Below are 22,680 nucleotides of genomic sequence, written 5' to 3' on the forward strand. Positions count from 1 at the left end.
TAATGCACCTGTAAAACAATAATGGAACTAGTAGTCCCAAGTCACCCAGAGAGCCATAGGCTGGCTCAAGACATGTATGAAATGTGATTGTTGCAGCTGCTGTAGAAATCAGAGATTTGGAAACTGGGTCCCTTTTTCTTCCTCTTGATTATATGATGCTTTGCCCAATACACGGCGCAGGCACTCTCACCTCTCACATAACCCTCGCTTATTCTTAGCTCACGTAGATCCTTATTGCAGTCGCCAAAGCCTCTCTCCGCTTCCTCCCCCCGCTTATCCCCTTCAATTATCTCCCGGCTCCTCCGACGCTATCATCCAGCCTCCTTCCTCCCCACCTTCGCCCTCGCCAAGTAATTTCCTCTTCAAATCAATTCTCCTAATCACAGAAAACCCAAAAGGCCCACATGAACGCTGCCTCAAACCAGAGAGCAGACATTAATTAAACCCCCTCCAGCCTCCCTGACACTACAAATTGGATGCGACAGGGGTGGGCTGCCTCCTTGGAAACGTTAACCCTTTGGAAGGAAGGTGAAAGCGCGAACGCAGAGATGATGATGAGCACAAGCTTCGTGATTGGAACTGTGCCAGCCAGAGCCTGGGACTTACACGTTCCTCTAATAGCAATTATTAATAAGAAAGCTCCCTATTCATCTCAGGGATTTGGCAGGGAAGCAATTTCCACACTCCAGCACATAAAGCTGACAGTTTCTTGGTAGTGCTAGAGGGAGAGAGGGTGGGAGGTCCCTGGCAGGGGAACAAGGTGCTTATGAAAGGAACCTGGGCTTCCCTCCTGTGTCCCTTCACCCACTAAGCACCATGTGAGACGCCCGGTGTGCCCCTGACACTGAAACCACAGTCAACAGACACAGGGAGACGCGTCCTGCCCATTTCCTGAGTGCTTTCAATGGGGAATTGTTTAGCTGAATATCTGTGTGCAGCGCTGACAGCCTCTCTGGAGATCCCCTCCCCCGACTGCACAGAGAGACGGTTCATCTGACAGCTGTGAGGTCTGACCGCATGGGGAGGGGGAAAGGACGTGTTACGGGCGCAGCTGGAGAATCGGGATTTCAGTTATAGGCAGGGGGTCGCTCTGATAAGAACGCACTGAGCAACCACACAGTGGCCAACCCTTGGGAGGCGAGCAGTCACAGAAAAAATACTCAAGCAGAACACCGAGTACCAAGGTTCTGTTTTCCCCATTTTGAAAAGAAAAAGTTTAAAGTGTATGGAAAAACTTAAAATTGATAATTAACTAATGCATTCCTAATTTTTTTAAATAACTAATAAATGTCCCTTCATTAGCCACTAATATTTTCTTTCCTAGCATATAACTGATGATCCTGCCAGTTCTCCTCCCTTCCTGTAGCTTACCGACCATGGCAAGTACAAAAGCACAGTCAGTTTGTGTCCTACGGCTTGCTACTCAGAGCTACAAGACACTGTGCCAACATGAGCCTGAAGTGCCATAGTCAGCTCTGCCACCGCGCCGACTGCCCAGCCCTGCTTGACACATCATACATAGATGGGGAACGCAATTTCCCACTGACGTCAATCAGCTGGCACCCTCAGGCAATGGAAACATGCCTCCCCCCACACATAGGAAGATGGTGTGGGTGTATTATAAATATATATATATATATATATACATATATATATATATACACACACACACACTTATATTTTATTTTTTTTAACCACTTGCCTACCGGGCACTTATACCCCCTTCCTTACCAGGCCAATTTTCAGCTTTCAGTGCTGCCGCAATTTGATTGACAATTGCGCGGTCATGCAACATTGTACCCATATGAAATTTTGATCATTTTTTCCTCACAAATAGAGCTTTCTTTTGGTGGTATTTACTCCCTGCTGGGCGCTTTACTTTTTGCGCTATAAATAAAAAAGTGCAAAAAATTTGAAAAAAAAAAAGTTTCTTTGTTTCTATTATAAAATTTTTCAAACAGGCATTTTTTCTCCTTCACTGATGTGCGTTGATGAGGCAGCACTGATGGGCACTGATAGGCGGCATTGATGGGCACTGATAGGCAGCACTAAAGGGCACTGATAGGCAGTACTAATGAGGTGTCACGGATAGGCGGCACTGATAGGCGGCACTGATGGGCACTGATAGGCAGCACTAAAGGGCACTGATAGACAGCACTAATGAGGTGTCACGGATAGGCGGCACTAATATGCAGCACTGATAGGCGGCACTGATAGGTGACACTGATGATGGGTACTGATAGACGGCACTGACTGGCATCACTGCTGGGCACTGACTGGCGGCACTGACTGGCACAACCCCTGGGCACTGACTGGTGGCACTGACTGGCAGCACTGCTGGGCTGCACTGGTGGGTGGCACTGGTGGGCAGCACTGGTGGGTGGGCACAGGTGGGTGGCACTGGTGGGCACAGGTGGGTGGGCACAGGTGGGTGGCACTGCTGGGCACATGTAGGTGGCACTGCAGAGTGGCACAGGTGGGTGCACTGCTGGGCACAGGTGGGTGCACTGCTGGGCACGGGTGGGCGGAGCTAGTGGGCGCACTGCTGGGCGGAACTTGCGGGTGGCACTGCTGGGCACCGATCATCAGGGCACTGATCATCAGTGCCCTGATGATCGGTGCCGATCCCCGCTCTGACAACTGCCGGTTCTCGGCAGTACTTTCCCCACGATCTGACAGTGTGAGGAAAGTGCAGCCGAGAACCGGCACTTGCATTTCCCTCTGATCAGCGTGTCATTGGACACCGCTGATCAGGTGGTAAAAGGCCGCTGTGATTGGCCTTTTACCACATCACGTGATCAGCTGTGTCCGTAGGACACAGCGATCACGGAGATCGCCTGTGCGCGCCCCCTGGGGCGCGCAGGAGAGCGCGTTCTGGGAGGACGTCATATGACGTCCACCCAAAACTTGCCGGCCGCGGTGAAGCCGTCATTCGGCTATGCGCGGTCGGCAAGAGGTTAAACAAATACATACACTTTTTAAAATCTATTTAAACACAGCTGTAGAATGCATATTTAAATTATACAATGTGCTTTGATTTTATCGATTTCGGATTTACTTTTAATTTATTCGCAGGACAATGCATATCAAACTAGATTTCCTTATTCCGAAATGCTTTGCCAGGTTTAGTTCCATCGCATTAGAGCAAAGCAGAGTCAACCAAAGCTTTCCAATGTCAGTTTTCTTTATTGTTTCTTTTTTCAAAAACAGAATCCCCTAACCACACTATACACCTGTAAGAGGTAAGTCATATAAACCCAGATTTTCTAGTGCAAAAAACAAGCGACTGGTATTGAGAACCAACATTAAAGGATAAGTCAACCTTTTGACAGAAAATAATAAATGCATATTTTTTGCAGGTAAAAAAAATGTGCATTTATTTGTTTTGTTGCAGTAGCCTGTAAGGCGTTGCTGATCACCGATTCCATGCAGGTCTCCTGCACACCTGTCAGAATATCTTCTTGCTGTATGGGACGTGCAAGCAAGCAGATATTCTGACAGGAAGAATCAATGAAGTACCACGGTGCTCTGCCGTGGTAGTTCATTGAGAACTACAAGCCGACAGCCGGTCTTGTAGTTCATTCATTCACAGAACTCTGTGAATGAATGACACACCCGTGTGCGTGAAGCCCCGCACGGCTGTCCTGTTTTTAAGGCTAGGTTCACACCTATGCAGTTTGCATTAGACCCGTTTCTGCAATGCGTTTTACGTTTCGTTTCTGATGCACTTTGTGGGAGGTTTTTGAATGTTTTTTTTCCTGTTGCTAGACAGATTTAAAATGCAAAATGCATCAAAAACGCACTACATGCTTTTTTGCAGCATGTCCATTGAAGTCTATAGAACCAAAAATGCTACTTTTTGCGTTCCAAAAAGTCCTTGACCCGTTACAAAAAGCTCACCGGGTGAAAACGCGGAGATGTGAACGTGCCCCACAGGAAATCATGTTAAATGGACTGTAGTGCGTTTCTGCAAAATGCAAAAAGGCTGCAGAAAATGCTTAGGTGTGAACCTAGGGTAAAAAAGTGACAGCTTGTATGGAGAACATCTCCCTGTACAGCTTTCACAGGGAGGGGGGGATCAGGCAGCAGCTGCAGCATTGGAAACGGGTGGAACATGTAACGTTCCCAAAGGTGAACTTTTGAATCCTTTAAAGGCAATTAATATGCCTTTTTATGCATGACCTTGTTATGGTTGTTTAACTTTTAAACAGTAAAAATATTCTAAGGTATATTACTTATAACGGGATACAGTTAGAGGTGAAGGGAATCCAAAAGCCATCTAATTACGGTGCACTCAATGGGCACGGCTGAACCGAACCATGCCCGATTTTGAATGTTAACGTTCCCCACTGATCTGCACTCACACTGGGTCATAAGCAAATGTTCCCCGGGTACACTTTCATCATCACCTCTGCCAACCAGACCACAGTGATCCCTGCTTCTGGGCTCTATCATCTATGCAGAGTTTTGTGCTCAGACACAGTTTGCACTCGCACAGAGAGGAACTGAACAGGACCACAAGTAAACTGTGCCAGGAACCACCTCTTCCGGAATACTAAAACATTCCCAGGCATGGTCAGGACACAAACAAACTGGACCAAGGGGGTAAACTATGCCTATGTTTAGGCTCAGTTAAAACTGCCAGTGTGAGTGCACCCTAAAAAAAATCAACAAGCCCACCATGTTTGTGCAGCAAGCCCCAGCCATATGAACACTATGTACAGCTCAAGATGACATCCCAACACACATTTAGTGGAATCTCAATTATTAATTCAAACAGAACAGAAATCAGACAAAGAATTTCACTATGTTTGCATATGTTCAGAAATATTTTTAACCTTCAACAAATCTGAGTAAGGGAAACCCCTTAATTCTGTACGGAGTCAAAGGTTGTAATACTTTTATATTATCACTCCCATACTTAAGAAACCCTCCCTGGACCCCTCCGACCTGAACAACCTAAGACCCATCTCCCTACTGCCATTTACCTCTAAACTCCTAGAATGCTTAGTCTACAATCACCTGAGCTCCCATCTCAACGACAACAACCTTCTCGACCCTTTACATTCCGGCTTCCGCCCCCTACACTCCACCGAAACTGCCCTACTCAAACTCACCAATGACCTACTAACCACCAAAACCAATGGCCACTATACTATACTCCTACTACTTGACCTCTCTGCAGCTTTTGACATGGTTGACCACCCCCTCCTCCTCAAAAAACTACACTCTCTTGGCCTCAGAGACTCCGCTCTCTCCTGGCTCTCCTCCTATCTATCGCAGTGCTCCTTCAGTGTTACCTATAACGCTGCCACCTCCCCCTCACTCCCTCTCTCTGTCAGGGTCTATCAAGGCTCTGTCCTCGGACCCCTCCTCTTCTCCATCTGCACCTCCTCCCTTGGCCAATTGATAAACCCACACGGCTTCAACTACCATCTCTATGCCGACGACACACAAATCTATCTCTCTACCCCTCTCCTCACCCCCTCAGTCTGCGATCGCATCACCAGCCTACTAAGTGACATATCGGACTGGATGTCACTCCACTTCCTCAAACTCAACCTTTCCAAAACTGAGCTTCTAGTATTCCCCCCAGCCTGTGCCCCCTCCCCCCTGACTTCTCAATCAAGATCAACAACACTATCACCAGTCCCACCGCTCACGCCAAGGCACTAGGTATAATCCTAGACTCCAATCTGTCCTTTCAGCCCCAGGTCCAATCGCTCACCTACGCAACATCTCCAAGATACGACCGTTCCTAATCTCGGAAACCACTAAGCAACTCATCCACTCCCTTATTATATCACGCCTCGACTACTGTAACTCCCTCCTCATTGGCCTACCTCATCGCAGGCTATCCCCACTCCAGTCCATCATGAATGCTGCCGTCAGACTCATTCACCTTACTAACCGCTCTGTATCCGCCACCCCTCTCTGCCAATCCCTCCACTGGCTTCCAATTGCCCAGCGGATAAAATTCAAAACACTAACACTGACGTACAAAGCCATTCATAACACTGCCCCTAACTACATCACTGACCTTGTCTCTAAATACCACCCAAACCGTACTCTCCGCTCCTCGCAAGACCTCCTACTCTCTAGCTCCCTTGTCTCCTCCTCCCATGCTCGTCTCCAGGATTTCTCACGGGCTTCACCCATCCTCTGGAACTCCCTACCGCAAGCTATCAGGCTATTGCTTACCCTGCTAACTTTTAGGCGCACTCTGAAAACTCATCTCTTCAGGGAAGCCTACCCCGACCCCGGCTAACTACTAGAATCCCCTACTCCCCCAAACACTCCATCCCCCACAGCTAATTACCTCTTGTACCACTATCCACTCCCTCCTAGATTATAAACTCCAAGGAGCAGGGTCCTCTAATCCCTCTTGTATTGAACTGTATTGTTACTGTACTGTCTCTCTCCATAATGTAAAGCGATGAGCAAACTATCGGCGCTATATAAGTCCTGTATAATAATAATAATAATATTTCCTATCTTTGAAGTAGGGGATTTATCTTATCCACAGTTTGCATGCTGTTAGCATTACAGTGCTGGCCTCTATGTAAATCAACAAGCAGATACAAGGAAGTACCCTTAAATTCTGCTGTAACCTCTTTTACCGCTACACGGTTTTTAAAGTGTTACTAAACCCCGGCCCTGCATCCCCTATATCTGGTCTCTCACACTACACAGAACATGAAATGCAATTATTTTAGTAAATATAAACTGCTAAATACCTTTTCTCATCAGCAATTACAGCAGTCTTGTGACTTATATCAGTGTCCAGCAGAGCACTGATTAAAGCTTGTAGGAGTTTTCTTTCTGCTCTAGGAGGATGCAGAACCCCTGACCTCTTTCTGGACAGTGCTGATTGGCCCTGTGCTGATCACATGCACTCTCCCAAGAAAAAAAAACTTCTCTAGCAATATACACCAAACTGAGCATTTGCTGTGTCTCCACACCATATGTCTAATCAGGAGATAAGAGGAGGACACTGGAAGAAGGGGGGGGGGGATCAGAGAAGTCAGGATCAAGTAGCCTTTTTACACAATGCAGAGGATTAACCCCTTAGGTTCCACAGTGAGTATAGCAAGCATGCTTTACTGCATATACAGACTGTTTTACTGTTGTGGGTTAGTAACACTTTAAAATTATAATAATCTGGGCATATAGAGTTTTGGGTAAACTAAATTATAAGCCCTGGTTCACACTGATGCGGTGATTGAAATACTGTGATCCCTGTGCATTTCCTATGCACTGTGTTTTGCGATCTGCTGCAGGTATCAATAAAAAGTTAACGACACCCCAAAAGCAAGTCGCAAACGCAGTACGTTTGCTTGAACCAGATGGAATTGGTATAAAAAATACCATGTGATCCGGTTCTGTTGCAGTTCAAAAAAAAGGTGCCTGCACTTCTTTGGTGCGACTTGATATGATTTGAGCCCATTCAAAATAAATGGGCTCAAATTGCACCACACAGAATTGTATGTGAATTGCACAGGAATGCGGTGCTATTCATAGCCAAGGGATGTGTTACTCATAAGACCTTCTGCCTTCTAGCTGAAGTACAGTGAGGGGTGCTGTGGAGAGGGGACAGTAAGATGGGGGTTGAAGTAGGATGGCGGGGAGGGGGTTATGCCACTGGGGTCTGAAAGCAGAGGCACTGTGTTATGCCTCTGTTTCTGTTCTCCCAATGTTATGTGTGTCCTTGTTTCTTATGCCCTAATGACAAAATGAAAGTAGGACAGTTTTTATATAGTTAACCGCTTCCCAACCGCCCTATGGCAGATATACTGCTACAGGGCAGCATGAGTGTGCAAAATCATGTGTGTGTGTGTGTGTGTGTGTGTGTGTGTGTGTGATTTTGCATTGCCGGGTAGGAGGTGCGCGCGCGGGTCCCAGCCGGTGATTGCCGAGGATCTGCAACGGCGAGAACTGTATGTAAACAACACAGTTCTCCTCCCTTTCAGCTCGTGCACACTGCTTTGGATGGCACAGCACAGCCATCCAAAGCAATGTGATTACAGTGAAGCACACACACAGAGCTTACTGTGAAACAGCACACTGTTAACCCTTTGAGCGCCCCTCATGTAACCTCTTCTTGCCCAGTGCCATAAGTACAGTGTCAGTGCTTTATTTTAGCACTGATCACTGTATTGGTGTCACTGGGGATGTCAGTGACACTAAGACAGTTCTCCCCAGTGTCAGAATGCCTGCCGCAGTCCCGCTGTAAGTCGCTGATCGCCACCATTACTAGTATATAAAAAAAAAATTCCAGTATCTATACCGCCATTTGTAAACGCTATAACTTTCACGTAAACCAATTAACTTACATGTCTTGGGATTTTTTTTAACAAAGACATGTAGCAGAATACATTTTGGCCTAAATTTATGATGAAATTAGATTTTTTTTATTATTTTTACTGGACATGTTTAATATGAAAAAGTCCAAAATATTGTTTTTTTCTCAAAATTGTCTTTTTTTTATTGCACAAAAAAAAAAAACGCACAGGCAAATACCACTGAAATAAAGCTCAATTTGTGGGAAAAAAAGGACATAAATTTCATATGGGTGCAGCGTTGCATGACCACGCAATTGTCAGTTAAAGTAATGCAAAAAATGGCCTGGTCAGGAAAGGGGGTAAATCCTCAGGAGGGCAACGATGTGTTTTAATTGTTTATGTTTCTAACAGGCATATTCTGAAGCTCAACTCTAGGCAGATGTAAAAGACACAAATTAAAGTCGCTCTGTATCATCAAATGTATTTATTTAAATGCAGACTGAGAAAGTACCTGAATTTGATCTGGTAACAACCTCTTACGATTCCTATACAGCAGGGCTTGAGTATGAGAGTAAGAAGCAATACAATGAGACATACAGTTCATGTGCTGACAAGAAGCATACTGATAGGGGGAGAAGGCAGAGTGATAGATGAGCTGATAAATGTGCTGCTTCTCCTCTCACTGTCCATTTACAGACCGGGGCAGGTCCAGAACAACCTGGGCTCAGAGAAAGTGAGTTGAATGAGGTTGGCTGTCAAATTGGGGACAGAAAAAAAAAACTTCTGGGGGAGGAATCTCTTGATTGAGGTTAATGTTGAGCAGCACAATGGCTAAGTGGTTAGCACTTCTGCCTGGCAACACTAGGGCAGGTCTGAATCCCAGCAACTACCTGTCTGGAGTTTGCATGTTCCCCCAGTACCTGTCTGGATTTCCTCCCACACTCCATAGGGATGCTGATAGGTCAATCAGATCCTGTCTAATTTTTCCCTAGTATATGTATGAACGTGAGTTACGGACCTCAGATTGTACATTGGAGGGCAGGGGCTGATGTGAATGTACAAAAGCACTGAATACATTTTCAGTGCTATATAAATACCTGTAATAATAAATAGTATTGCGGCCAAAAGCTGTTTTTCTTATCTTTTAATGTGCCTGATAGTAACATCATAAATTCAAGTCCTGCACCGTACCATTCACAGCGGCCTACAGTGTTTATTGGTGTGTGTGGGTAAAGATTCCCTCTAGAATGACTTGTGAGGTGCTCATTTACTGTGTCCAAACATCCACTGACCATGCAGATTGGCATAATTGGGGACACAAATGCAGTGTAGGATGCACACAAGTCAAAAAGCACCCATCTCTTGATTTTTTATTATTAGAATTTTTTTTATCCAGTTGGTTTGTATTAGCAAGATGTTTTTTATTTTGTGTTCACTGACTGGCCTGTATCACCATCCATATATCAAGATAAAATCAAAGACGAGGACAGGGGGAAATGGATGCAGGGAACGCACTTATTTAGGGAGTATTCATTTTACAATAGCCCGTGACAGAACAATCAGTAACTACGTCTTGTGAATTGCTAGCTATTGTTGGATCTGCAACAATCAATATTTCATTGCAGGGATAGCAATTTCCATTCTGTCATACGGCTATTTTGATGCATCAATTTTTAATAGGACTTTTCTGCATACAGAATAAAAGGATGGGGGTGTCTGGCTATCTACACCCATCAGCTCCTCAGGACCTAGAAGTCCCAGCAAGCACTGTCAATATATACTGGCCCTTGTAGCTCCTTGACAGCTGGTGGACATAGGCTCTCTATGCTTGCGACTGGCTGCCAAGACTCTAATCGAAAAAGAGAAGTAAAGGCATGCCATGATGCGCCTACTGTATCATACCGGCATCAAGTGTCATTGATATGAGGAGTTCAAGAAGTGTTCTGTCTCATCATATCCATTGACACTCACTTTGTACTACAACAATCACACTTCGAAAGCCTGGAATCTGACAAAGTCTCTCAACACAAACACAAGTTCTATCACTTCTCGAACGGACTACAGCGTTTCACTTCAATGAACTTCAAGGAGGATTCTTACTATTCCACAAAAAAAAGCAAGTTATTGGATTAGGAGCAAAGCATTGTGAGAAAACGTCAAAAGATGGGAGACAAACTTTAGTTTTCTCTGGAGACCTTAATGGTGAAAGAGAATCAGAAGAAGAGAACATTGGATGGGGGAAGGTAAAATGAATGTGATCATCGGGGATGGGGTGCAGGGGAAAATGCACAATCTTATGTCTACTTGAAGGCATTTCTAAGAATACACGACTTGTGAGACTAATTGTTAGATTTTAAAACTTGGTGACAGATCTGTTACTGCCACTGAGCCTCGGCTCCCAGAATGCAATGCAGATATAAGCTGCATGACAGTTAAACTGCAACATTACAAATGACCTTCATGGTGGCTAACGGTTGACACGTTTGACATGCAGCACTAGGGTGCTCAGTTTGAATCCAGGCCATGACACTATCTGCATTTGCATGAGATTCCTCTGGGTACTCTGGTTTCCTCTCACATTCCAAAGACATTCTGGTAGTAAATTTGCTCCATCTACATTGGCCCTAGTATGTATATGTAAGCATGTGAAATAGGGACCTTAGATAGGAAGCTCCTATGGGAATTGATGTAAATGTACATTATGTAAAGAGGTGTACTGTCACCACTATATCAATACCTGTAATAATAGTTACAAACCCAATTTAAGCTGACAGGCAGGTGTCTGCAGATGTTTTTGGAGCAGCTCTGCAGTCTCTTGTCATATGATTTTGTTGTGCAAACTTTCTCTCATATAGTAGTTTGTGTTGGGAAGGTAGCAGTATAGACAGAACACTGAATTCTGAGTTGACCTATCCAAATAATCAACTGAATTCATATCCAGTCAGGTAGGCTCTCATGCCACATGGCTTTTGGCCAAGTCTAAAGTTTGAACAATCTCATTTCAAGATTTGTGTCAGCTTACAGATAACTGGTGGCCAGGATACAGACCTTCAAGTATGTACCTATTCATAACAAGTGCTAACCTTGCTCTCCCCTCCCAATGTATCTGCCCATTTACATTAGAGTTTAGATGGCTATGGAGCCACTGCTAGGAGGGGGAGCAGGATGAGCTTACTATGAGAGAATGACTTCAGCATAAACATGAAGATAAATCTCTAGGGTGCCTGCAGATACAGTCAGTACAGGCTTGTTTTAAAGCTCATTTACTGCTTGTAAAGAATATTTAAATGTCCAGACCACAGGCTCACTTAAAGTGGGACTACACTGCACCGGAGAACTACAAACCAAAAACACAATTTAATTCATTTTTTAATATTCAAAGCAAACTCATCCATCCATCCAAGTCTTCATGCTTTATTTTGATTAGAAATCACTTTGAAAAACACCTCCTAGCATCTCTCGCTGTGGCCATCTTGAGTAAGGGCAGATGATTCATGTAGCATTTACTTCCTGGAATCCATCTACCCTTGTTCCAGGTATGGAAGCAGGAGTGTGCTTAGCTGAGGAAACCCCTCCTCCCATCCTAAAGACTTCTTGGATATATTACATAATTTGCCTAGGGATGAAGACCAGGAAGTAAATGAATAAATATAAAATAAAATTATATAAAACCAGTTTAAATTTAACATGTTTATATTTAAAGTGATTCTAATGGCTTAATTATTTTTTTAAATAACAAACATTTCTTTACTTACCTGTGGTGTGCAGTGGTTTTGCACAGAGCAGCCCGGATCCTCCTCTTCTGGGTCCCTTGCAGGCTCTCCTGGCCCCCCTCCTGTCAGGTGCCCCCACAGCAAGCAGCTTGCTATGGGGGCACCCGCTGCTCTGTGTGTCCATTCACACATGGAGCCATGGCTCGGCCCTGCCCCCTCTCACTTCTCATTGGCTCACTGGCTGTGATTGACAGCAAAAGGAGCCAATGAGAAGAGAGAGCTGTTACAACTACTTTAACTAAAGCACTTTTAAATCTGAATTCTAGGATTAGCAAAAACTGTCTAACTACAAGAGCAAAGGGTATTCTTACTTGAGTCCTGATGTGCTTTGTGTATTGACTCCAGATCTGTGCAGTAATCCAGTGTGAAGCTTTTCCTGTGCAGAAGCATCCTGTAATAGAGACCAGTCACTGCTGCTCTATCTTTGTGCAGGGTGAGTGGTCTTGTCTCCACCCCCCTGTAGATTTCTGCAGGCAGCCTATAGTGAGTGGAGTCGGCTAGGTCCCTCCCACAGCTCTGCTCTCTGCACAGGCACTGTACAGAACAGTGGTGAAATCACTGCTACTTTTGCAAGATGATATCTCACTCTGCAAAGGCATTTGATGCACACAACGTGGATCACATTGCTTTATGGCTACTGAGGAATATATTTAACAAACAAAGTTTCTGTGGGTGCAGTTTAGCTTTAAAAATGGCGTGCCAATGAAAACAAAATGCTACATTTCTCTAACCAATTTAGTTGGTGTGGTCTGCCTCCATAACATTTCAATGCAACACGAGTACAGTTGCAATTCCTGGCCATAAATTTTTATGAGGACTAATGGCGTGCTTCTTCATAGATAATATATCTTTTCAAACGACTTAATGTTGCATTACCTTCATTCAACTAAAAAACTGAGCGTTTTCTTTTCTAGTTTGAACACTTCAGGGTTCCCCTTTACACAAAAGGCAACACTGATGCAGACGGTCCTCAAAATAGTGAAGATTTCAATAAAAAACAAAAATTGCAAAGATAAGAGCACCTGGGTCTAATTTATGTATTAATAGGGACAACTGCAGACACATAGCTAAATAAACTATTGAAAGCCATATACTGTATGTGAACTGTTTCACCTGCCAAATAATGTGTCATTCTGTTCAACCAGTTTTGTAAACCAAGTACTTTGCCTGACAGTGCAGCCTGGTCATTGACCTCTCTGTACACTACACTACTATTAAAGAGACTAATCAGGGAGATAATGGGGGCTAATGAAGGTTTGCAAACCTTCTGCTGCCTCCCAAACGTCTTGTCAGGGCTGAACCTCATACAATTCTAAAAGGTGAAGCTTTGGCACTTTTTCATGCCTACCTGCCCCTTCCTACCCCCCGCAACATTCTTACTGGCTACTGAGGGTGTCACAGCAATTAGCCAATAGGAATATGTGGGGATGGCACACAGGCAAAGCTCCAACACTACCGTGAATTTCCAGGAACTTGCCTGTCAGAACAGCCCAGCATTCTATCATCAGGAAGGTTTCCACAGCTGCTGCTGTTACATGCATGCACCTCTTGGTGACCACACTTCATACCTACAACAGTTTGCCCCTTTCTCGTGAATCTTTTCAAGCAATACAACCTAGTCCAAGAACCAACCCAGCCTGTGACTGGAAAAAGGATCAGCAGAAGACTGAAAAAGTTACCCTCTGCTCTCCCTGCAGACATTCACAGACTGCAATGTACACAAGAGAGCTCTAATTGGCCCGGAGTGCTGACCTTCCCTACACCGACCCCAGTGCGGCTATGCAGATTAAAGAAAGCTAATATCAAGAAACACCTCTTCAGGGAAGCCTACCCCACCCCTTGCTAATTCCCGACCTCCTCCCCTCTTTCTACCACTCCATCCCCCACAGCTATTTCCTCCTGTACCACTCTCCCCTCCCTCCTAGATTGTAAGCTCCAAGGAGCAGGGCCCTCCAACCCCTCGTGTATCGCATTGTATTGTTATTGTACTGTCGCATGTTCTGTCTCCCTTTGTAAAGTACAGTGCTGAGAGAACTGTTGGTGCTTTAAAAATACTGTATAAAAATAATAATAATAAAATTTAGGAACTTATTCTTATATGTTTGTCTTGTATGTAAAAGTTCAGCTTTAAAAAAAAAATACATAAAATAATCACCTATTTCTTTATGGTTTATATAATCCAGCAACTGTCTCGCCAACATAGCTTACAATTAAAACATCCTAAAATATACAGCATGCAACTCTGTACAAAGAGATTCAGTTCAGAAGGAAAAACTACACCAGCCCAAAGCCTTGATAAAATATGACAAAAGGCACGCCTCAGCACACATAAAGGAACCCTTTAAAATCTCAAATTATATTGCGGTATAAAATGCACTGAAGTCAGGCAATAAAATAATGATATCAATGAAACTGCCATTTGATCCCACAAAATTGTCTTTTTGACTAATTTCTTCCGTCTGCCTATAGGATTTCATTGATTTTACTGTTCCTCACCATTAATTCCCTTTCATCGCATTTTTATCGCCGCCAGCTCCGGCTGTCTGTTGCTAAGGTTAGTTCATACCTCAAGATAAAAGCCACAGATAAATCCACAGGGCTGGCTGATTCCTCGTTCTTAGGGACAAGACCATGATGAACAGGTTTGTAAAATTACTTGCTTATTAGTCCAACTATAGGAGGAGCAAAAAGTAACGACCATCAGATTGTAAATAAAGTGCTCCTTCCTCCAAAGACCTTTGGTAAAACACCAGGGAATGGGCTTGGTTGAACCGATGCAGCACAAAGCCCGAACACTATCAGCAAAATATAAAGGTTCAGATGTTTGGCACCCAAGCCAAATTTCCAGACCACTTAGAGTGACACTTAGGCCCCATGCATACGGGACATTTTCTTTCCCTCCCCTGGACCCCTATAGTCCAAGGGAAGAAAATGGAGTGCTAAAAACCTGCCTAAAGCTGTGTTTTGCAAAAGCATTTAGGCGCTCTTTCATTCCATTGGCCAGAAAATTTAATTTATTCTGGCCATTGGAATAAATGCCCTTTAAATGCCTATACGTGCATGGATGTAAAGGCCAATGTTGAGGGAGGTTTAAAGGTAGAAAAACAAGCAAATTCCTCTGGGAGCAGCCTTTAAAACATGTCCCGTGTGCATGAGCCCTAAACAATATTATTAGTCTCCAAAAATTCTCCCACCTTGTAAATTCCTCTGCAAGCTCCTGAGCCTCTCTTTTTCCCCTTACTTCTGTTTGTTTAGAAAGAACAGTGAACATTAGTTGGGCCCACATGCACTGCTGTATGAAACTACAAAGTCCATAGTCCCTGGTCCATCTCAGAAGCAAGCAAAAGAGTGTGGCTACGTTCCTGCATACAGTGGAACCATGGTGAACAAACGTAGCCACCCTCCAACAGGAAGTCAGGTTCCATTGGCAAAAAGAAAGAAACGAATTTGAAGATTTGGAGGAGGCTGAGAGCAATAGAAAAGACTTGTTGGTGTTGAGAACACACGCTAAATAGAGTTTAATATCACTTTAATAGTCATTCAGATACTTGGCACCAAGCAAAATTTCCAGATCACTTGATAATCAAAAGATCTATATAATAAAAGCACGCACCAACTGATGAGGTCATCATGTATATATCCTTCCAGACAGAACTATAATTTCGGAAATACCAATCTACATTGGTGAAAACGGACTAGGGGGAATTTGCAGTTGGTGTGCATGGTGACTAAGAGCTGAGATCATGTGTTCAATCCCTAACAGGGAAATTAATTGCATAGAATGTGTGTGTTCTGGTATCTGCATTGGTAGGTTATCACAATCTGGTATTACAGCTCTCCTTACCCACACTGCACAATGAAAGGACTTTAAAATTCACCCTACACATTACAATCTGACAGTCCAACCTCTGTATAATCAAATTTTGGCTGGCCATACATTATATAGTTTCTTGAAATTTTTGGTTTATATTCACCAAAAAAACATAATAGGAGGTCAAACCTAACAACACTTTCAATTGTATCCAATTAGGCAGGTTTTGCACTACATAGTTGAAGGTAAATCTAAAGGAAATTAGGCAGAAATTGGACAGAAAATTATATAGTGTATGGCCAGCATCACATCTACCAAATATATGAAATACAAGGGCCTACATAAACTATTCAATCTGTATCCATACAGGCAGGTTCTTGTACTGCATGCTTTTGGTAGATCTAACCCTAGGTTCACACCTAAGTGTTTTCCGCAGCATTTTGCAGAAACGCACACCACAGTCCATTTAACATGATTTCCTATGAGACACATTCACATCTCAGTGTTTTTACCCAGTGCGTTTTTTTTTTTTAAAGGGTTAGGGACTTTTTTAAACACAAAAAGTTAAGTTTTTGGTTCTATAGACTTCAATGGAAATGCTGCAGAAAAGCATTTAATATACCTAGCAACAAGAAAACAAATGTTAAGAAAAAAACGCAAACCTAGGCAAAAAGGCAAAAAACACATAAAACGGATTGCAAAAAGAACTGCAGAAATGGATCAAACGCAAACTGCACAGATGCACCTAGCCTAAAGGAGACTGTACAATCAGATTGCAACATGTATGGTGAGATTTAGCGACAAGTCTATCCGAACCTGAGCACCAGAACAATGAATCACATAGCCACTTTGTGCACCTCTAGTAGTTAACTTATGACACCTATGAGCACTTTATTCACCCATTGTCCATAGTCATTATGTAGGGGTTTCCATCTCACAAACTGGACTGTCTCACATTATGGAGAATGCAGCACAAATAGTGAGACTTGGTTGCTTGGCTATAAAAAGTCATAGAAGCACAGACATCATCTCTAGCAGGGAGTTCCCAGGATATATGAGAAGCCAGCGGGTGGACTTAGCATTTGAACAAGCTCAGTCATTACATCACACTAGGTTTCCTTGGCCTTGCTAAAAAGCACATGTACTGCACCTATACAAGTACCATTAGCTACATAAGAGGGAGAAAAACAAAATCAATGACTTGCAAAAGTAAAGAAATAGTACAAAAGACAAACATATATTCAGATAAACGTAATAGAAGCCGTTCCGCATAGTGTGCCTTTCACATTGTTAGAATTCTTGGTTATTAGTCCCATCCATTCCAAGCATCCAGTACTGTATAGCTCGGCACTGACTGTCTGAGGAAGGACAAAGAGTCAAGCTGCCTACTGACATCACTAAGGTCATCCGGGCAAGTATGTCTCTGCCTTTTGAGGCGAAATATGCCCAGACACAACTGGCGCCAGCTTATCTCGTGGGGAAATCAATGGCAAAAATTACCCAACACAGCCGATTAAAATATCCCTCGATATTGGTTAACCAGAGGAGCCCCGAAGGTCTGCCGCCATCCAAACAATATTGCCTAATCATTCTATGCCTAGACACCTAGCCAACCAGTCATCTGAACTACTAAACAAACATCTGCAACTGCTGTTCCATCAAAAGCACTCAAGTGTAACCATTTACTACCACAAAGCTAGCCACACATAACAAGATTTTGATTGATTTTACCAACAAGCATGTACTAAGCAACCAATCTTATTCCAATCTAAACTAACAGTATGGAAAGATGCTTTGTGACATTAGGTGACCTGAGAAGTTTGCATTGTATGGAAGAAGGCCAGATTTATTTATATATTTAATAATACACTTTTTAACACAACACTCAATAAAACCAAAAGCTAATAAAATCGCTCTCTCACAAGTCGAACTTCCGCTTTGACATCCCAAGGAATACATGGAGCGTAGCCATGCTCTGAGAGGAAACATACTGCAAAGCGATTACGTAAACCGTAAGTAAATAAATAAATCCCCCTTGGTTTGGCTGTGGAGATATTTGTTTGTCTGGAGGAAAGTGATAATTGGAGCCAAGAAAGATTGTTTTCCTTGTAAGATGAGAACACGTTTCCTGTAAGACCCCCAAAAATCACAACATCTGTCATGCAATCAACACCCACACGCACGCAGAGCGACTTGAACTGTGTCAAAACCTCCCTGACCACACAAGCGCTGTCAAATGAAGCATAAAGTGGGGTAAAAATGGAGTGTGAGCGATGATCTTACCACTGGAGACGAAATTCGACACCCAGGGCAATCACAGATTGGAGGATGTACCTGTAAGATTCCTTTTGACATAAGAGTCTTCAGACTTTTCCCTGGGAGCAGCACATGAAAGAGAGAGACAGAAAAGGTGATGAGTTTCAGGCTAAGCAAACACAGACGCAAAAATCGCACAAGGTGACGCCTTCCTAAGTCTGGTGTGGAGTGGATGGAATGTATTTCCAGGTGATCAGCACCTTGTGTCCAGACACTCCTCCCAGTACACAGCCATCCAGTCATACATACACTGATCTCCGGACCTGAACCTACACATACAGCTCAGGGAACTCAGAATGGACAAAGTCACAGAGGAAGTTGGTGGCTGGAAGGTGATCATGGAGACACCGCAACCTTCCCCAACAAGAAGAGACCATTACTTCCCACACTCCAGGGATCCTAAATATAGCCTGGGCTCTTGAGTCTGCACCTCACCTAGGGGCCCCTGTGTCTGCTCCCCACCAAGGGGTCCCTGTGCCTACTCCCCACCTAGAGATCCTGTGCCTGCTCCCCACCTAGGGGTCCCTGTGCCTGCACCTCACCTAGGGGCCCCTGTGCCCACTCCCCACCTAGGGGCCCCAATGTCAGTGACCGGCAGAGCCCACTGGCTGCACCCAGACAAATAAACACACTGTATCGTGTCCTTCCTTTCAGCCCTCCGGGCGGGTTAATGAGCTGTCATTAGCGATGACCTGTCAGATGGACCCCCTCCTCCTCCTCCTCCCCCCCCCCCCCCCCCATGTCGGTGCTGGTCTCCCCCCTCCCCTCTCCGGACACACACCAGGACTGATCGGATGTCACACCGACTCCGTCCGGGATCCGCCGAGAGAACGATGTGCCATCATCTCTTCCCTCTCCAGCCCCCCACCGCTCTGCTCGGCCGGTACAGTCAGTATGTAGCCCCGGCGGGCGGTGTGTCCGGTAGTGAGGCCCGGCGGGCGGTGTAGGGGTCCCGCACACACAGGATCTCACCGTGCCCGGCTCTGCTCTGTCTCCGCTCAGACCACACACACATCCATCATCCCGGTGTGAGCGGCGAATGGTCTGTGTGCCCCGTGCAGGGAGGAGGGGGGGGAGCCCTCCCCATTTACCTCTGTAACCCCGACAGCCTCAGTGCCAAATCCCCATCCGGAGAGCCGGGGTCACCGGGGAGGAGGGAGGAGGAGGAGGGGGAGGAGGAGGGAGGAGGGGAGGCTGGTGTCACTGAACAGATCCAGCCCTGGGAGATTCCTGGAACCACGTCTGCCCCCCCCCTCTCCCAAACTGAACTGCCACGAAGAGAAGAGGGATCGGGCTATAGAGTGACAGGAGAACCCCCCCCACACACACACACACCACCATATGGAGTCCTAATACACCCCCCTCCCCCCCACTGTCCCATCAATGGGACCTGTCATCCACAAGACAAATACTTCTCCAACTTATCACCGCGATCTGCACTCCGTGTATGGGGGGGGGGGACGGACAATATCACCCACCGAGAATATCAATCGGATCAATTCATGAGAATACCGGGCTCACTGAACTGATAACACTGGGATCAATCAATAATTCTGGGATCCCCAATAACACTGGGATCAATCAATAATTCTGGGGTCCCCAATAACACTGGGATCAACCAATAATTCTGGGGTCCCCGATAACACTGGGATCAATCAATAATTCTGGGGTCCCCAATAACACTGGGATCAATCAATAATTCTGGGGTCCCCGAAAACACTGGGATCAATCAATAATTCTGGGGGCCCGATAACACTGGGATCAATCAATAATTCTGGGGGCCCGATAACCATGGGATCAGTCAATAATTCTGGGGTCCCCAATGACACTGGGGTCAATCAATGATCATTCTGGGGTCCCCGATAATACCGGGATCAATAATTATGGGGTCCCTGATAATACAGGGATCAATGATAATTCTGGGGTTCCCGATAATACTGGGATCAATTATCATTCTGTGGTCTCTAACAATGCTAAATTGGGGACACCGAGTATTCTGGGGGCAGCAAATTCCAGTGTCCCTAATAATACTGGGGTGACCGATAACACTGGGATCAATAAGTGCTAATTTTGGGGGCACTAATAGGGTGACTGATCACACTGAGGTCACTGCCAATACTGGGGTCCCTAATACTGGGGTGACTGATCATACTGGGATCAATAAAACATATTTCTGGGGACCCTGATCATACTGGGGTCCCTGATCATACTGGGATCAAATAATATTTCTCGGGTCCCTGATCATACTGGGGTCAATAAATCATATTTCCGGGGTCCCTGATCATACTGGGGTCCCTGATCATACTGGGGTCAATAAATCATATTTCTGGGGCCCCTGATCATACTGGGATCAATAAATCATATACTGGGGACCCTGATCATACTAGGATCAATAAATCATATACTGGGGTCCCTGATCATACTGGGATCAATAAATCATATACTGAGGTTCCTGATCATACTGGGATCAATAAATCATATACTGGGGTCCCTGATCATGCTGGGATCAATAAATCATATACTGGGGTCCCTGATCATACTGGGATCAATAAATCATATACTGGGGTCCCTGATCATACTGGGGTGACTGATCATACTGGGATCAATAAATCATATACTGGGGTCCCTGATCATACTGAGGTCCCTGATCACACTGGGATCAATAAATCATATACTGGGGTCCCTGATCATACTGGGGTGACTGATCACACTGGGATCAATAAATGATATTTCTGGGGTCCCTGATCATACTGAGGTCAAGAAGTGATAATTCTGGGGTCACGGATGGTAGGAGTGGGGTGACCCAGCGCAGGGACGATGCCGTGCCCCCCATCCCCCGATCGGTCGGTACCTTTGTGCCGGATGCTCCTCTTCCAGTCCTTGGCCGTCTCCCGGCCGCTGACGAACTGGAACTCGTTGGGGGTGAGCCACTCTCCGCGGTACCGGATGGAGGGCCCCTTGCTGCCCTGGCACAACTTCTGGATGTAGAGCAGAGCCTTGTTCTCCCCGCACTCCACCTCGATGCACGGCTCGCCCTGGTCGAAGAGCGGCTGGAAGTCGGGCACGGAGGAGAACCTGTCCAGCATGAGGTCGTCGGGCAGCGGCGGGTGGTGGGGCTCGTGCAGTCCCAGGTAGGCACGGTGAGCGTGGGGGGCGAAGAGGTGTTCGTACACCGGGGGGTGCGGAGTGACCACGGGGATGGCAGCGGCCAGGTAGCTGGGCAGAGTGTCCATGGGCTGGTTGAAGGCGGCCAGGGCGAGCTCCTCGCGGTCCGGTCTCTCCTTCTTGATGGCCGGCATGGTGGCCCGGCGGCGGGCTCGGGGGGAGCGCTGCGCGGGTGTCGGCGGAGGGTGCCCGGCGGGGGTCCGGCTCTCACAGCTGCTGCGCTCCTTGTGCCGAGGATGAGCCTCCCAGCCCGACTGAGACATGACATGCCGGAGAGGGCTGAGCCACCGGAGACATCCTGCCGCTCCGCACAACGCTTATTGATCCCCTATCGACCTCCCCCAGTCCGGGGCGCCCTGTCCCCCCGCTCACCTCCGGTGCCCTCCTCCCCGCTGCCCCCCGCCTGACCCCGCTCCGTCCGGGCGGACAGCTCAGCCAACTTTTGCGGGCACTCTGCGCGGGTCTCCAGCCATCCACCTGCCGGCCGCCTGGCCGGGCTCCCCGCCGCTGTGATGAGAGGGACTTGTCTGCTTGTGCCTTGTCCCGGGGACCGGCCTGGCTGTGCGGGGCTCCCCGTGTGTCACACGCCGGACTTCACACACTCTCTGACCAAACAAGATTTGCCTTCGCCGCCGCTTCTCCAACTTGGCCCATTTAAACAGCACAGGCGGCAGCGGGAGGGGGCGTCGGCGAGGCGAGGGGGGTGAGCGACGGACGACAAGCCGGCACCACGCCGCACACTCAGCTCTGCCCGGGGACCACAGCACACCTGAGGAGGGGGGGGAGGGAGCTGAGATACTGCCTGCTATTGGTACCAACAATGTAACAATTGTTCTTCATCAGCATTACCCGGGGAGGAGTGTCGGAGGGGTCAGTGTGGACACTTTAGGAAGGGGGGGGGGGGTGAGCACTTTGGGCAGGAGGACACAGGGGCAGGACAAGGGGGGGGGGCATGAGGGGGCATGAACACCTTCACACAGGTATGCAGGTGACACGCATGCATGCTCCACATCAATGGTAGGAACGCACAGCATCCCTTGTACCGGTCCAGCCTTCTGTCCACTCACAGGCCTTGTTCACACAGGCGTACTACAATAATATACACCCGCACACAGGCCGTGCTTCCCCGAGTGTGTGTGTGTGTGGGGGGGGGGGGGGTACAGGTGTTCTGTGGATCTGTGTGCAGGCAGTCCCATTGATGGCTATTGGGAAGTCTGCGCTACGGCCCAAAACATACACTAACAGCAGCTGACACTGCGCCTTCATGTACTGCGCCCAGGGGCGGACTGACCATTTGGAAACTCGGGCACTGCCCGAGGGCCCGGGGTCAGTA

General features: G+C 46.3%; 1 protein-coding gene across 5 annotated transcripts in view; it reads right to left on the reverse strand.

The window, feature by feature from the left end:
* The window catches only part of LOC149431477 (sterile alpha motif domain-containing protein 11-like), a 234,234-nt gene extending 212,529 nt beyond the window's left edge, over positions 1-21,705 (reverse strand). The window contains exons 1-2 of one of the 5 annotated variants that reach the window (XM_089665563.1): positions 21,034-21,705; positions 18,150-18,241 (exon numbers count right to left, since the gene is read on the reverse strand). In XM_089665563.1, coding sequence (XP_089521689.1) covers positions 18,150-18,241; positions 21,034-21,610 — 669 coding nt within the window. In that variant the 5' untranslated portion in view covers positions 21,611-21,705. Of the gene's footprint in view, positions 1-18,149; positions 18,242-19,154; positions 19,261-21,033 lie in introns of those variants that run through there. The other 4 variants (XM_089665562.1, XM_089665561.1, XM_089665560.1 and 1 more) reach the window with 4 other exon arrangements.
* Positions 21,706-22,680: the final 975 nt, after the last annotated feature.

Source organism: Staurois parvus, unplaced genomic scaffold (assembly GCF_062004578.1).
Source record: "Staurois parvus isolate SC_StPar_1 unplaced genomic scaffold, SC_StPar_1.0 ptg002241l, whole genome shotgun sequence".
Taxonomy (NCBI): Eukaryota; Metazoa; Chordata; class Amphibia; order Anura; family Ranidae; genus Staurois; species Staurois parvus.